Consider the following 15,120-nt stretch of genomic DNA (forward strand, 5'->3'; position numbering starts at 1 on the left):
GGACCCAATCTAAACCGTTGAAATATGGTATTCGTATTCTTTCTAATTATTGAAATTGATTCTGTATAGGATTGTGGATGTTTGATCATGGGATATCGCGATATGATCTACGAATAGAATTTTTGGAAAAAAAATTATAGAATTATGTGGATTTATTGGAATGCGTTCGAGGTAAGTAATGTTTCACTTTTTTTAGATTTATCGATAAATTATAATGTATTCTTCTGACATGATTTGTGAAACGATGCATGAATTGGATGAATGATATTTTGTTATGAAAATATCTTATTTGAAATGTTATGATGAAGCATGATTGAATATATTGATTTCATGATGCATTATATTGATTGATTTCGATACTACATGATTATATGTTTTATTATCGAAATTAGAATATGAAACATGATTTATGAAGAATTATGATATAAGAAATAATAAGAATTGACAACCTGACTATGTAAAGGACCCTGCCAATGGGGGCATGTACGTTGGCAATTGATTGTCCTGAGGATTTATGTCGCCAGCGAGACCAGCGACATGTCGCCAGAGAGACCAGCGACAAACCGCCAGCGAGACTAGCGGTTCCAAAAGACATGGCTGCCAGATGATTCGTAGCCTACCGCAAGTAGATACGCGGTATTATGACCCTGCCACAGGAAAAATATGGTCATAGCTCATGGTTGACGAAAAGAAATTGAAGAACAAAAGATATTGAAATTTGGAAAGAAACTTGAATTTTTGAAAAAGAAATAAATTTGGCATAAATTATGTTGCATAATTGAAATTGATTTCGAATTGATGAACTCTATATGCTTATTTTTTATAAATGATGAAATCTGTTGAAAAGTGATCATTGCTTACTGGGCTGTCTAGCTCATTACCTCCTATTTTACTATTTTTACAGATGTTGAAGAATTAAGATGATACAAGATATAAATGGAAGAGTGATCAGAAGCAGAATCTTCATACTTTTATTTTAGGTTGAAAGGCTTATTGAATTTGATGCAAAGCCTTTGAATTGTTGTTGAATTTATTGAGATATTAAAGAAAAAGTTTAGGTCGTTATATTTTAGATTTAAATTATTGACTAATTATTCCGCTGTTGTTTTAGGATAGTATGATAAGATGCCTTGCATGCTTATGGGAAGAGTTTTCTATGAGTATGCGGTGGTTGCCATGACCCTCGATTCAAAATCGTGGGTCGGGGGCGTGACATATATTAATGGTTTATGATGATGTATTAATGACTATGATTATGATGATTGATTGATGAACCTGATCAGTGTTACCCATGTAAAGTTTGTGGCTCGAGGTGTTGTTCATCTATTCAAAATTGAGGCTCCCTACTTACATGCTTACATGTACTCTTTTGGCCTTCTTGGATTCATGATTGTATGTTTTCTTAAACCTGATGATGACTTGGACTAGCATCTTATCCACAGGCACTCAGCAAATCTATCTTTTCTGTTCTCTTATTTTGGGGCAGAGTTTCTTCTAGATAGCAGATTCAACAAATGGTTGTCCAGATTGACTGGAGTAGGAAAAGAAAAAGGAAAAGAAATGAAGAAAGGCAAATAGTTATTAAGTGAACATTTTCATAATTTGTGATTCTAAGATTATCCACCCAATAATCTTTATACACCCAAAATTCAGAAGCGATTGCATATCTGTTGATTGAAGTCTGAAGACCTGTAAAGAGGACTTAAGAAAACTATTGGCTGTGTACTTGTGACACTGAGATATATGCGAATCATAATTTAGTATGTTAAAAAAATAAAATAAAAATCCTCACTCAAGTGTATTAATTGGTCCAAAAAAATCTTTTGCCTTCATGCTCCATCAAAATTTCTACTGACAAAATCAGTTTAAACAGAGAACAGTTAGCAAAGAATTGTTACGGTGGTTTTCAAATCGAGTAGGTGGCGTGTAAATATTGTTAGCTTCAGCTAATGTTTACTCCTCATACAAATTTTCATAAATGATTAGAATTTAGGAAACTCTCTGTTTGTATGGGCTAGGTAACTCTCAAAACAGTCAAACTAATTCTCCTCCGCCCATAAAAAGTTCTGATGCTTGATATCTTAATTCCTTAATTTGGGCAAAATCTATATGGGTATCATGTAGTGTGCCACCTTTTCCTCATAGACATGATTGCTTTTGAGACTCACAAAAGAACTGCAAGAAAAGACAACCCCCACATCAAAACCATTTGGTGGGTGAATAATCACCTAAGAAGAGGGTGTTACACCCAAAGAGTGTGCCTAAGTTATTTTTGCTATGTAACTTTTGACCGGAGAACGGGATGTTTTTGTTAAAAAGTTTTATGCATGGATGGCAGTCTTGATGCCCATAACAAAAATTTTTTGCATGCTTTGACTGGGTGATCGGTTAGCCACGTCACCCTCCTCCCCAAGGCCAGCATCCCCAATCCATACGTCTCATACTCTGGCTTTACTTTTGCTTTTAGACGTTACATCGTACAGTAGAGTGTGGGTATCTTAGACAAAGGTTATATTGATGGCAGTCCAGATGACTACGTCTGTGCTTCACTATGTGATGATTAGAATGATGGAAAAAAGAGAGGGAGACCGCTGAGTTAAGAGCATATTTGATCGGAGACAGTGGAACTCCAAAGTAGATATAAAAATGGATGATTATTTAATTGGAGGGGATTCCATTTTCATTCTAATTTTATGAAGTGAATAGATGCTGTAGTCTCTTAAAATCCAATCTAGATTTTCAGATAATGTTCAAATCCCATTAACATTCCGATTCTGATTTTAATTGGGAACTAAATATGTAGAAAAATACGATAGTTTCAATTTTTATTTCGAATCCGATTCCGATCATTAACTAAATACATCCTAGGGTTAAGATAGCCTTTATAATGTTTCTCTACAAGAACCAAATCCAAGGCGCACATGTGTGTGTGTATATAGACACACACATGCACCTATCAAACTCCATTTCATGCCTTCTCTGCTTTGGTGGTCTACATGGAATGCATAGAGTCAGGTGTGTTGTCAAGAGTTGGTTGGTTTCATTGAGTGGAGCAAGTTGTTGGTGGATTCAAGCATTGGTGGGGCCCGAGTCGTATCAAAACTGCTTGGAAAGAACAATTAATATGTGCGGTGCTCAATTACGTCCAGCTCTACTCGATGCAAAGTGAAATATGTTGTCATAACGAAGACATGAATTTATGTACCTATTGGTGCATGTCATATCTACCAAGCATATTTAATGATGTAAAGATATCTTAGAAACTTGACATGAAAAACAAATATAAAACCTTTATCTGGTAGAACAAATACAAGACTCTTCCATACAAACGTTAACGGCCGTTGTGACCAACCACCATATTATAGTGATATAAACGTGGAGCTTTGTTATATTTAAACCGTTATAATACTTTACCAAAGGCGTCTGCATGTTAATATAAAACATAAAAAAAAAAAAAAAAAAAAGCTCAAGCCAAGAACTTTCTTTTCTTTTTTTATTAAATAAGACTCGAAGTCAGATATTTATACATTAAAAATTGTTAAACTGGATTGTTTGGGAACATTAAGCATCGCTGGAATTCAATTCACAAATGGATTGGTCCAAACACCATTATCCAAATCTATCCAACCTTCTACTGGATTATTACTAGTGGGGTCCAAGAATCCCGCCACTTGATCCCCTCCTTGTTGTATCGTCACTCGCGGTGAATTTATGCGCCATGGGTTCTTAAATTCGCTTCTAAACCATTCCTGCGTCCTTCCGTTTTCCTCGCGGTGAATTTATGCGCCTTGGCAAACGGATACCACGGCGAAACAATTAAAATCCTCCCTGTCGTCGTCGGATCGCCATCCGACGGTTCGTCACCGTTTGCCAACAGAAAACGGAGACCTACTCCTCGCCTCCCGCCAGTGGTGTAACCACCTTCCTTTCTAAGGAGGAATCCATAGACCCGGCTGGGCCCCACGACCGATCTAAACGTGTCGAATTTTTATTGGCTTTAGATTGGACTGATCTCGTCCCACTTGTTTTCCGGAAAAACAAAATTACGTAGGGTTCCATTTGATTGTGGTATAGAAAAATGAATGCTAGGTTAGATTACTATCTTTCATATTAAAAAAAAAAAAAAGAAAATAATGGATCTCGTGTTTACAAAAATCATAAAAATTGATATTTGATAAATTTTTAAATAATAATAATTTATATTTGATAAAACTATTTTTAATAAAATTATATATATAATTATTAAATTTATTTTAATATTTTTTAAATTTATTAAATAAAATTTTTTATAAAAAAATTAAGATGTAGATAGCATTATGTAAAGAACTATATAATTATAATCATTATATAAAATACTACAGTATTACATTATCATAGTATTTTTTTAATAAAATAATATTACATTATATTAGTATAATATTTCTTTATAATAATATAGTATTATTTTATTATATTATATTAGTGTAGTATTTCTTTACAATAAGATAGTATTATATTATATTAGTATAGTATTTTTTTATAATATATAATATTACTATATTATATTATATTAGTATAGTATTTCTTTACAATAAGATGATATTATATGATCATAGTATGGTATTTTTTTATTATAGTATTACTTTACAACAATGCAGTATTGCTTCATAATAGTATAGTATAACTTTATAATAGTATAATATTACTTTATAATAATATAGTGTTGCTTTTATTACAGTACAGTATTATTTTATAATAGTATAATATTATTTTATAATAATATAGTGTTACTTTATAACTGCAAAGATAATTTGATCATTTTACCTCATTTGGATAGTTGTTTTCAAGCTATGTTTCAAATATAGAAAATTTTTTATTTGAAACTTAAGTGGATAGCTGCTTTTAAGTTAAAACTCAATTAGATATTTCTCATTAATTTTTTCTAAAAAAAAAATAATGAATCTCATATTTACAAATATCATGAAAATTAATATTTGATAATTTTAAATAATAATAATTTATATTTACTAAAAATATTTTAAATAAAATTATATGTATAATTATTAAATTTATTTAAATATTTTTTTTAATTAATCAAAAAAATTTATAAAAAATTAAGATGTAAATAATATTATGTAAAGAATTATATGATTATAGCCATTATATAAAATTGATCAGATGACAATATTATTGTGATATTATAAAATTATTTTATATTAAATAATATATTTATAAATTTTATCATATAGGATGAACTCTAATCAAATATTGTAATTTTTTTTAATATTATTTTTTTAAAAAAAAATTTTATCAAGTAAATATAATAAAATTTATTTTTTTTTATAATTATTTTTTTAAATAAATAATTATGAGAAATCGCCAATTTGATACACCCAAGCAAACGGACCTAAAAGCCGACCGTATCGTACATTACATCCGCTTCCTTATTCCATGAATCTCATGGATAAATCCGTCGATCAGAATATACTGGCAGATCTCTTTAATTAAACCCGTGATCCAGCTGGCTTTCCTTAGCGCAGAATGCATCGTTCTAAAACCCAGCCACCCCGCTCTCCCGCTGTCTCTCTCTCTCTCTCGGTGGTCGTGGAACAAAGCTCGCTTATATAATAAGCCCGCTCCTCACCCTCTCTTTTTCTCTCTGAGAACTCAAAACCCTAGGCCTGGAAGAGATCAGAAGCCCCAAAAGTTTTCTAGGGTTTCTCGAGTTCCAGCGATCCTGCCTCTCGAATTTGAGCTTTGGGACTGAAGATTTCGCTTTATTAGCTGTTTTCGGCGTTCGATTTCGAGTGGGGCGGCGGTATTTGGGAGCATAGTGGAGGTACTCGAAGGAAGGCAGGAGCCATGATGACGATCTCCCCGGGGTCGCTCCCCATAGGGTTCCGGTTCCACCCGACCGACGAGGAGCTCGTCAACGTCTACCTCAAGCGGAAGATCTCCGGCCGGATCAGGAACGACATGGAAATCATCCCCGAGATCGATATCTTGAAGTGCGAGCCATGGGATCTTCCTGGTATCAATTCCCCCCTTTTTCTTTCATTTCTCGTGTTAGAAGGTCGATTATTTTTTGTAAAAATTCGATCTTGATGCGCTTCGGGTGGGTTTGATGTGGCTGGGCAGATAAATCTATTATCAGATCGGACGATCCGGAGTGGTTTTTCTTTGCGCCGAAGGATCGGAAGTACGCGAATGGGAATAGGTCCAACCGCGCGACGGAGGCCGGGTACTGGAAGGCCACGGGGAGGGACCGTCTCATCCGGTCTAAGGCTGCGCCGGGCCGGCAAAACCTCATCGGCATGAAGAAGACCCTTGTCTTCCACCGAGGAAGAGCGCCGAAGGGCATCCGGACCCGCTGGATCATACACGAGTACCGCACCACCGAGCGGGAATTCGAGTCCGGCGATCAGGTTCGAAGCTCAATCCATTCTTTAAAAGGAAAAAAAAAAGGACTATTTGTTTTAAGGTGTACATATAGTTTTGGTGTTCTAATCTGGATGTTCTTGTGGTTGCTTTTGCTATATGATGGGGTTTTAATTCTTATGGCGGTGAAAAAGATGTTCATTTTTTATAGATTTTAGTGTAATCTAGTCTTGTTTCCAGTATACTGATGTCATGGGATCATTTTTTGTGAAGTGATTCTATTATTTATGGCACGGACTAGTTAGATCTGATTCTGGTGTCAGTAGATATGCTCATCTTCTGACATGGTTTTTATCCTGATATCCGTATGTTTTGATGTGTGGCATGTGAAGTTTTTAACTTTAAAGGAATTTTATCTGGAAAGTCGTGCAGCATGGCAGTTACGAAAATACGTTGTGATCATGTCGTGGCGTTAATCTGTATCACCATCAAATTGGACACCATCTGATACCCCGATGGAACACGTGCTTGTTTACTAAATTGCCCATCTTGTAGTATGGGAAATGCTCTGTACGTGTAAGTTCTTGTTTTTTTGCCTTTGCATGCATGCACTTCTTTTACAGAAGATTGAGGTATGTAGATAGTCGTGACTTTTGCTTTGGTGTCTAAATTATTGGCTGCGATATGTGTGTATAAGTGCATATAGCTGCCAGCATAATGAGATGAGTACTACTAGGTTCACCTTGTTTACCTGTAATAGAACCTATGTGGAAATACAGGCTCATTTAATCCATTTGTGAAGAGACTTTTCTCAAACATGTTTCCAGAATGCTTTCATGTGTTTGTTTTACCTGCACAGGCAAAGGTTCTTCAAAGATATGAAAGTGGATTGTTTGGGTCGTGGTGGTGAGAAGCTTTGTTGAAGTGGATTTGGTAGCAGGGTTCTACATGTTTCTGCTTTCACTCTTGGATGCTTTGGATTATCATCCCCAATTTAATCTATATATGCTCTGATAACTTGTCATATAATTCCATGTATGATGCATAATGAACATTTCATTTTGTTTTGGTTCTTTGATAATGACATTACAGGGTTGGGGTTTTATGGAATACTGAGAAGGATTTGAATAGCCCTTTGACATTTTGGTGATGGTAAAATAGCGGTTCGAAAAATCATAACGATTCACTAGTGCATCTTGCAAGTGGTAAACATTGTATAAGAAGTTCAAGCTATTGTATTTTTTATGTAATGTTAACAAATTTATAATATAAGATCGGGTGGAATCTTCAGTTTGAACTCAACCTAGCTTCTGCTTCTTTTTTAAACCTTCTAAGGTGATGTGGTATATATTTTTGCTTTGGAACATAACATTCCTCTGAGATAAAATTATGCAATTTCTTTTTTAAACCCTTTTTTATTAAATTTATTGGTTACTGAAACATGCTATTTATAATACTTCTTTTTCTCTATTTTTGACTGGTAAAAGTGGAAACTACTCTTGTAGTATGGTTAAGTATCAAAAATAGGCAATTGTTAGTTTGGATGTTTAAGAAAAATGTGAATTCCAGTCGGAGGATGGTAGATGTTGAAATCGGTGGAGAGAGATACCAAAGTCTGCCAGTTTCTGTGTTGGTCAAAAGTTTGGGTCAAAAAGGTGACCAAATACAGAGGTTCAAAAACATTGGGTCTCTATGTATCTATTTTGAAGCTGATATAGATTCTCCATGTAATAGACTATATCATTTGTGTAAATAGTTGTCATTGCACGCCAAGTTATATGAAAGCATGTTATTGCTTGTTGCTGCGATGTTCTTGCCAATAAACTACTAGTATGAATGATGATGAAGAGTATTTTGTAGATTGCAGAACAGTATACCATCAAAGGCTATTACAAATTAAACGTAAGAAGGATGATGATTTTTCAAAAATTGGATATAAGATCATCTTTATTTACCAAATATTGGATGCAAAAACTGTTGGCAAATTATTTCTTGAGAAGATGCTTGAGTGAGTGGGAGGTCTAGCATTGCGTGTAGATATTTAAATCTTTCCCCTATTGTACCTATCTGTTATGATTGTGACTTGTATCACTGTGTGCCAATAGGGACATTTTTGTATATAGTCCACCTACATTTATATTGTCTACTGGCTGTATGGCTACTTATCATATCTTACTTGTTGCAGTTTTTCTTCATAAATTTTCACTGTGATTTTTATTTTCTGCAGGGTGGTTATGTCCTTTATCGCTTATTTAAAAAGCCAGAAGAAAAGGGTTCAAACTCCAAAGCTGATGAAATGGAGAAAAGTGGCTTCTCTCCAACCCCAACCAAATCCTCTCCTGATGGTACCCTGCATGAAGAAGATAGTATGGAGGAAATCTCAACCCCAGTAAATCAAAAGTCTCCAGAATCAGGTTTGCAAGAAGAGCCTCAATCCTTGCCTGATTCGGTTGAACAGCAGCCAACAGTTATTAAGAGATGGCTTACTGACAACATTCATTGTTCAGCAACTTGCTCTGTAGAACCAGATGAGAGGTCTTGCAACGTTGCTGCAGATAATCATGATGCCAAAGCTGGAATGCATGTAAGAACTTTGTTCATCTTAGGTTCTGGATATTTTTTTTTCCACTTTTTATTGTGTTTATTTCATTTAATGGAATGCCTTCTGATAAATTCATTCCTTCAAGCTTGTTTTCTTGATTTTGGCATGTATTCTTGCTTGTACCGTTACACTAACCAAGGCATGATTAATCTCCATAAGTGTAAGCCTTTCCTCTGCAGGATGTCTCAACACAGTACCATGGTCCACATCATCAGCAAATAGATTCTAATGGCTTTCCGAATTTCAGTTCCCCAATGCTGCCTTGCACAGACGACCAGGAATCCCCTATGGAAGATGTTGATGATGCCGATCGGGACTCTTTTCATGAGTTCTTAGATGCAGTTCTAGGTAATCCAGATGAATATTCTCCTCGGGCATCCGATGCTCAGAAAAATTCAGTTGCTGAGAGTGTGCCAAGACATGGCATCTGGGATTCAGCATCATTCAGGGATAGTGGGACCAGCAGCGATATCGATACTGAAGCAGGACTACCTCAGGTATGTGTGCTTGTTATATCAATTGATTAATGTATAACCAAAAAAGGAACAAAAGCTGAGACTTTCTGTTATTTCAATTATACAGGAACATGTTAGTCTGGAAGCTTCTGAGTGGTCTGAAGAACCATCTTTTCTGTTAAATGAACTGTTACAGATGAATTCTTCTTATGGATATCCAGAAACAGAACCCCATCTGAGTGCACCTTATGAAAATGCAAGTTTACTTCCATATGATAGCACTGGACCAGATGTGTGCTCAGTGGACCCTGCCTCAGAATCCTTGCAATATTTGTTTGATAGCATGGAGGCATCTAATAACCAGAAGAATATTGCAAATAATGGAGATGGTCTTGAGGTGACTGGAATTGAGTTCAGGCCTCATCAACTGCAGCATCCATCAGATTCAAAGAACATATCTGCACAACAGAGCACCATAACAAGTAGGTTCCGTTTACAGGGTCCAGTTCAAAATGTGTCATTTGCCTTAGCTGGTAGTGAATCAAGCAGCAGTGGAGATGATCATGAAGACAAAGAGGCAATGAGAAAGGCTTTGCAAGATTTGTGTGATAGCACTGAGGAATCATTGACCCAGAAGGATACACCAAGTAATGAAGATGGTTTTGAGGGAACTGGAATCAAGATCAGGACTCGGAAAGCACATCCTCCAAGTTTGAACAAGTTATCATCAAAGCGGGGCAGAGTATTTGGAAGGATTCGTTTGCAAGCTTCTCTTGAAGTGGGATCATTTTCCGCTATTGCTGGTGAATCAAGCAGCAGCAAAGATGACCAGGTAGACAGAGAATCAACAACAGAGGTATGGTGTTTTATTTAGTCCATATCTAAATGGGTTTTCTTGTAGTCTTTACTTACATTTGCATGAACTTAATATACCTTAATCTAGTCGCTGCAGGCAGGAGAGCATGTGGATGACAATCTTGCTGAATTTAGGGAGATCTCAAAGCCTGCTCTACTGGACAAGCTCGAACAGTTATCTATTCATGGTAATAAGGAGCAAAAATCTATTGTGTTACTTGAACATATTCTCATTAAATTATTCTTTTGCTGACTACACTTATTTATCATGTAGATGATGCAACACACAGCTCAGAGTTGTATCAGGAATCAAAACCTTTGCTGAGGTTGAGAACGAAAGGCACTTATGATGATGCAAATGTCCTGAAAGACCCTCCCTCACACCCAGGAATATCAGGAACTGGTTCAGTTGTTGCTTATGTTGTCCGGCTTGTTCTTGCAGTAATCCTTCTGCTGATGTGTTTTGGCATATGGAGGTGCATAAACTCTCAATATGTGCCGATATAGCTAAAGTTCACTGTATAATTTTGCTTGCATAGGGATTGTCCCTTCACATTCTCTGTAAATATGGAACTTCCTGACATGTAGGGAACTTCAGATGCTTACGGTGGTTTGTATATACCCTTAAACTTTCCTTCTTGTTTATCAGTAAATGTGAGCCTACCAGTTGTCATGGTCTATCTGTTGTAGAAGCCTTCACAGCTTGCTCTGTTTCTCTCGCCTTGAGTCATGCCAGATATTGCTGATGGTGCCAAATGCCCATCAAAATACCAAGTAGCTAGTTCCTCTGAAGCTAATTGAGCTAGTTAAGGAGTTTATGGGGACAATGCACTTGGTGCTCCAACATTTATGAAGTATGATAGGTGATGTTTAATGAAATAAATCAAGCGTACAAGCAAATAATTCCTTTGTGCTATGGTTATTATCTCCAGTTGATGCTTTGGGTTACTTTTCACACATTTTATCATCATCAACGATGAGAGAAAAATTACATGCGCTGGTTGCTCTGTTGGTTTTTGATTACTTCTCCAATTGCCCGTTCATAGTCTTCTGCCCCTTGGTAAAATTCTTTGCAGCCAGTCTGTAACTAATTGCACTTGAGACTGTCAAATTTAAAATTTAATTTCATGTTGGGCATTACCTGAGCAACTTGAAACCTTGTTTGAAGTCAATCTGGAAAGTCTGCTCTAGGTTGAATGTTGCTGGTATTATATCCAATTCGACATTAAACTGCTGTCTTGTACTAGCTGTTTTACATTTGCTGTTGTGAGGGATGGAAAGGCTGCTTTGGTACTTCATTCCATTCTACCATAAATTTGAGAAACTTTGATTTTCTTTGCACAAGCAAGGTTAGTTGGCTTTGCATAAGATGCGATCGTTTCAATCTGATGGCGTCAATAAAGTGGTATAAATAAGATGCCTAAACTTGATGTTTTGGAGTTTTAACTTGAATAATGATTGGTATCACTGAAATATGGGAGGTAGGAGTCAATTTTTATGATCCTAATCAACTTCTTATAATCCTAATCTTTTTTTTTTTTTGGTTGCACTTTTGGGTGCAAATTTTGGCAAATCTAGCAACTGGGGCCTACGTTGGCTGTTGTGGCGTACTTAAGCCATATGAGTTTTTAGCCTAGGCTTAGCCAACTGTAATAGGCTATAACATGGCTATGCTCCCCACCAAATTAAAAATGAAGTCCAAGTGGTCATGTGGGCTCCAAATTTGACTATAACATGCTTTCGGCTCCATATCTAGACATGTCAGTCCTGCAAGGTGAAATTCTTATTGCATCGCGCACGGTGCAGAATGAGTTGCATCACATACGGTGATTGGCGCACACGGAACACCCCCCCCTCCCTCTCCGGCACGTGATCCAATCACTACGTGCACGTAGTGCGGTGCACAAAGAATTGCTCATCGCTCATCCTGTAAGATACTCCACTTAAGCAGGCTTTTTTAGCTGAAGCTGGCATTATAGGCAGCAAACATACATCAAACATATAAATGTCATGGATCCATTTAGATTTCAAGCATAATATAGTGAAGGTGGGCATGTGACTCATTTTCCATCTTTCAAAAATCCAATCTACCAATCAACAAACATTTGTTTGACCGATATCATCCCTTTACCATTTTAGCAAAAATACAGGAGTTCGATTTTAGCTGGAGTCGGTCCTAAACAGACCAATTAGACTTACAATGGGAAGATATTGATTAAAACCCCTTCCAATCTCAAAAAAAGAATCAAGGCCACTATATCAGCTTGGTGTTTGAGCAAGAACACATTCAAAATCTTCTAAAAGCTTTAAGTCATGTATCACCGCCACTTTTTTCAAGATTTTATTTGCCTTAATCAATCATGCAGACAAAGGATAAGTTTTTAAAATATAATGAAGCCTCTACTAGAATAAAATTCAGGCAACCAATCACTACAAAAGTTATTTATAATGCATTTTAAGTAAAACTTTATTATCTTTTATTTTGAAAACATGCAAGACATAGATAAAGTCTAAAACTAATTAGCTAATTGATTTCTCTCATGATAAATGTGAGATCACGCAACTATGGATGGTGGAGGGAGAGAGAGAGAGAGAGAGAGAGGTCCAATGGACCATGCCAAATCCGATGGTGGATAACATGCCATGTTGTAGCTTGTATTTCACCGATTCCCGATTATGTATTATCCACCATGCATATGCTTCGAGATTTGCCCCGGTCCATTTGGACTTGATCAATGCAATAATTGAGAGAGAGAGAGAGAGACCCTTCTCTAATCTAACCTGCAATGCTAGTGGAATGGTCTTCCACCACCTAAATCTCCATAGCCTGCATGTCTTCGGCTGCAAAACAAGTTCTCCACTTCGCCAGTAACTTGGTAAGTGGGATGGACACCTCTTAAAGAGAGAGCACCATGGCCGGCTTCTAACCAATAACCTATATACTCGCCACTAAGGAAGCTCGTGCCCACAACGTCCTACCTGTATCTCTGCCAGCCCATCAAAGTTTACTTCGATTGTACGTAGGGTTGGCTCCAACAACAAAGGTAAATTTTTCCAAGTCCACTTCGAGGCCATGGAACCTAGGCTGAAGTTGACATGTGTGAGCACCACTTTTGTCTATAATTTTGATTCTGAGGACAATAATTAGGCCTCTAAGTTTCATATTTCAAACCAATTAAAGAGGCCTTGTAATATTTAACTAACGTTGCTCCTGGCTTCCTTGGCATCGAAGATACCTATTTCTTCTTCTTCTTCTTCTTGTTTTTTTTTTTTTTTTTTTGCTTTTTCTTTTTCTTTTTTGGATTTCATGCCAAAGCAAAGTAGTTAGGTCTTCATTGTAAGCATAAGCGCATATCCCATCCTTATCTTGCTTATGACTGCAAATTATACATACCCAATGCTTTACAAAAGATAAAACCATGGATAAAGCGAATGCATCTTTCTCAAATCACGAGGCTTTAGTTTGAAAATCTCAATGGCCCACCATTGCCAATTTTTTTCACATATAAAACAGGCACCTCCTAGTAATAAACCATCATCTCTTCTTCTTGTTGGTGGACTCCATTCCATGCTGGTGAAAGGTGATTGTCCTCATGCGGAAGAAAACAACAGGTCATTGCCGTGGAAGTTGGAACCGAGTCACTACTCCATCCCACTATTGCCTTAGCATTGAAGGAAATGTCACGGTATTGAACTAAATGCCTGGCTTCAGCATAAAGTCCGGTTGCACAAGAAAAGCGTGGACCAGGTACTGTTTTCCTATCCTTTCCTATTATAAAAGAAGAAAGAGGCTGGTGGTGCCTTATTGTCCTTTTGATAGATGAGCTAGCGGGGCTTATTCTTTCGAGTCCACATCAGTGGAAGCAATCAAGTATTCTCTTTTACTGGGAAACTGACATTTTCCTTGATGAATCCACCTTTTAATCATGCTGCTGCTTGTTTCGGCTAGATTGAAAGACGGACATCTAATCCTTACGTAGAAAATATTAGAATGATTTATAAAAAAAAATTCGAACAGAAAGTTTTTGCTCCTACGAGAATCCTCCGATGTTTAAATCATAATCAAAGAACAAAGAAAGCAACAACGAATTCTTTGAGAGAAATTGCTTATCTTGATCCTCGGGACTTTGATCGTTTATATAGAATGCTGTCGAATCACTGATCGAACAGCTGTGAGATCGTGTGTTCTGAAATTACAGGACTGTTGAACATACAATTTCAGACAAGATATTTTAGCCCTCAATCACTCTGCGAAATCAAAGAAGACGATTATCTCTGAGTCTATTCACTCGAGGTGAATAGCTATTGCACACATTAAAAAATAAGTCAGTCGAGATAACGGAGGTAGCTTACGTGTCAGGCAGACTATGCAATGGACAGTAAATTAGTAGCTCAGCTCTGCATACCTCAGTTCTGTTCTTAGGTCGGCAACCACTGCAATTGCTCGATGGCCTGAGGTATCCCATGATAACAGGCTGATCCGAGATACTCACGGTACCACCATAACACTATCCTCTACTTCTGAGTCTGAGAATCAGATGAAAGAAGTACTTCAAATCAAGGGATGCGTGTGTTTACGCTTTCATATGTGCCTCTAGCATTTAAAGTTGATGTTGTCAGTCTGACAGACGAAAGCATACGGTGAATGATCACGACTGATGGGACCATATAATCGATAATTTTTTGAAAAATTAATTTCTTCAAGTGACGACTTTTTGTCTTCACCCTTGTCTTCTTTTAAATTTACCTCTCGGGTGTATAGAGGAGATAACCGTAAGGCTTTTCTGCTCTAAATTTTTGCTGTGACTCTCGACAATCCTCGAAGACGATGGATTCAGAGCACTTGAGGAA

The 15,120-nt window shown here is 36.7% G+C and overlaps 1 protein-coding gene across 3 annotated transcripts; it reads left to right on the forward strand.

The window, feature by feature from the left end:
* The first annotated feature begins 5,506 nt into the window (after nucleotides 1-5,506).
* On the forward strand, nucleotides 5,507-10,947 carry LOC105054944 (protein NTM1-like 9). 3 transcript variants are annotated; one of them, XM_010936604.4, is made up of 8 exons: nucleotides 5,507-6,010; nucleotides 6,118-6,404; nucleotides 8,585-8,771; nucleotides 8,865-8,941; nucleotides 9,139-9,456; nucleotides 9,542-10,270; nucleotides 10,358-10,457; nucleotides 10,544-10,947. In XM_010936604.4, the coding sequence occupies exons 1-8, from the start codon at nucleotides 5,842-5,844 to the stop codon at nucleotides 10,774-10,776; spliced, it is 2,100 nt and encodes a 699-aa protein (XP_010934906.1). In that variant the 5' UTR covers nucleotides 5,507-5,841; the 3' UTR covers nucleotides 10,777-10,947. The 3 variants fall into 3 exon arrangements, with proteins under 3 accessions (XP_010934906.1, XP_010934904.1, XP_010934905.1); XM_010936602.4 differs by having other exon boundaries at nucleotides 8,585-8,941; XM_010936603.4 differs by having other exon boundaries at nucleotides 5,508-6,010; nucleotides 8,585-8,941; nucleotides 10,367-10,457.
* The last annotated feature ends 4,173 nt before the right edge of the window (nucleotides 10,948-15,120 follow it).

This window comes from Elaeis guineensis, chromosome 12 (assembly GCF_000442705.2).
Source record: "Elaeis guineensis isolate ETL-2024a chromosome 12, EG11, whole genome shotgun sequence".
In the NCBI taxonomy this organism is placed as follows: Eukaryota; Viridiplantae; Streptophyta; class Magnoliopsida; order Arecales; family Arecaceae; genus Elaeis; species Elaeis guineensis.

Excerpts from the sequence above, each read along its gene's own strand:
- LOC105054944 (XM_010936602.4), top strand. The coding sequence starts at position 5,842 with ATGATGACGATCTCCCCGGGGTCGCTCCCCATAGGGTTCCGGTTCCAC. Across the intron at positions 8,942-9,138 it reads ATGCCAAAGCTGGAATGCAT|GATGTCTCAACACAGTACCA; the intron begins GTAAGAACTTTG and ends TTTCCTCTGCAG. Across the intron at positions 10,271-10,357 it reads ACAGAGAATCAACAACAGAG|TCGCTGCAGGCAGGAGAGCA; the intron begins GTATGGTGTTTT and ends ACCTTAATCTAG.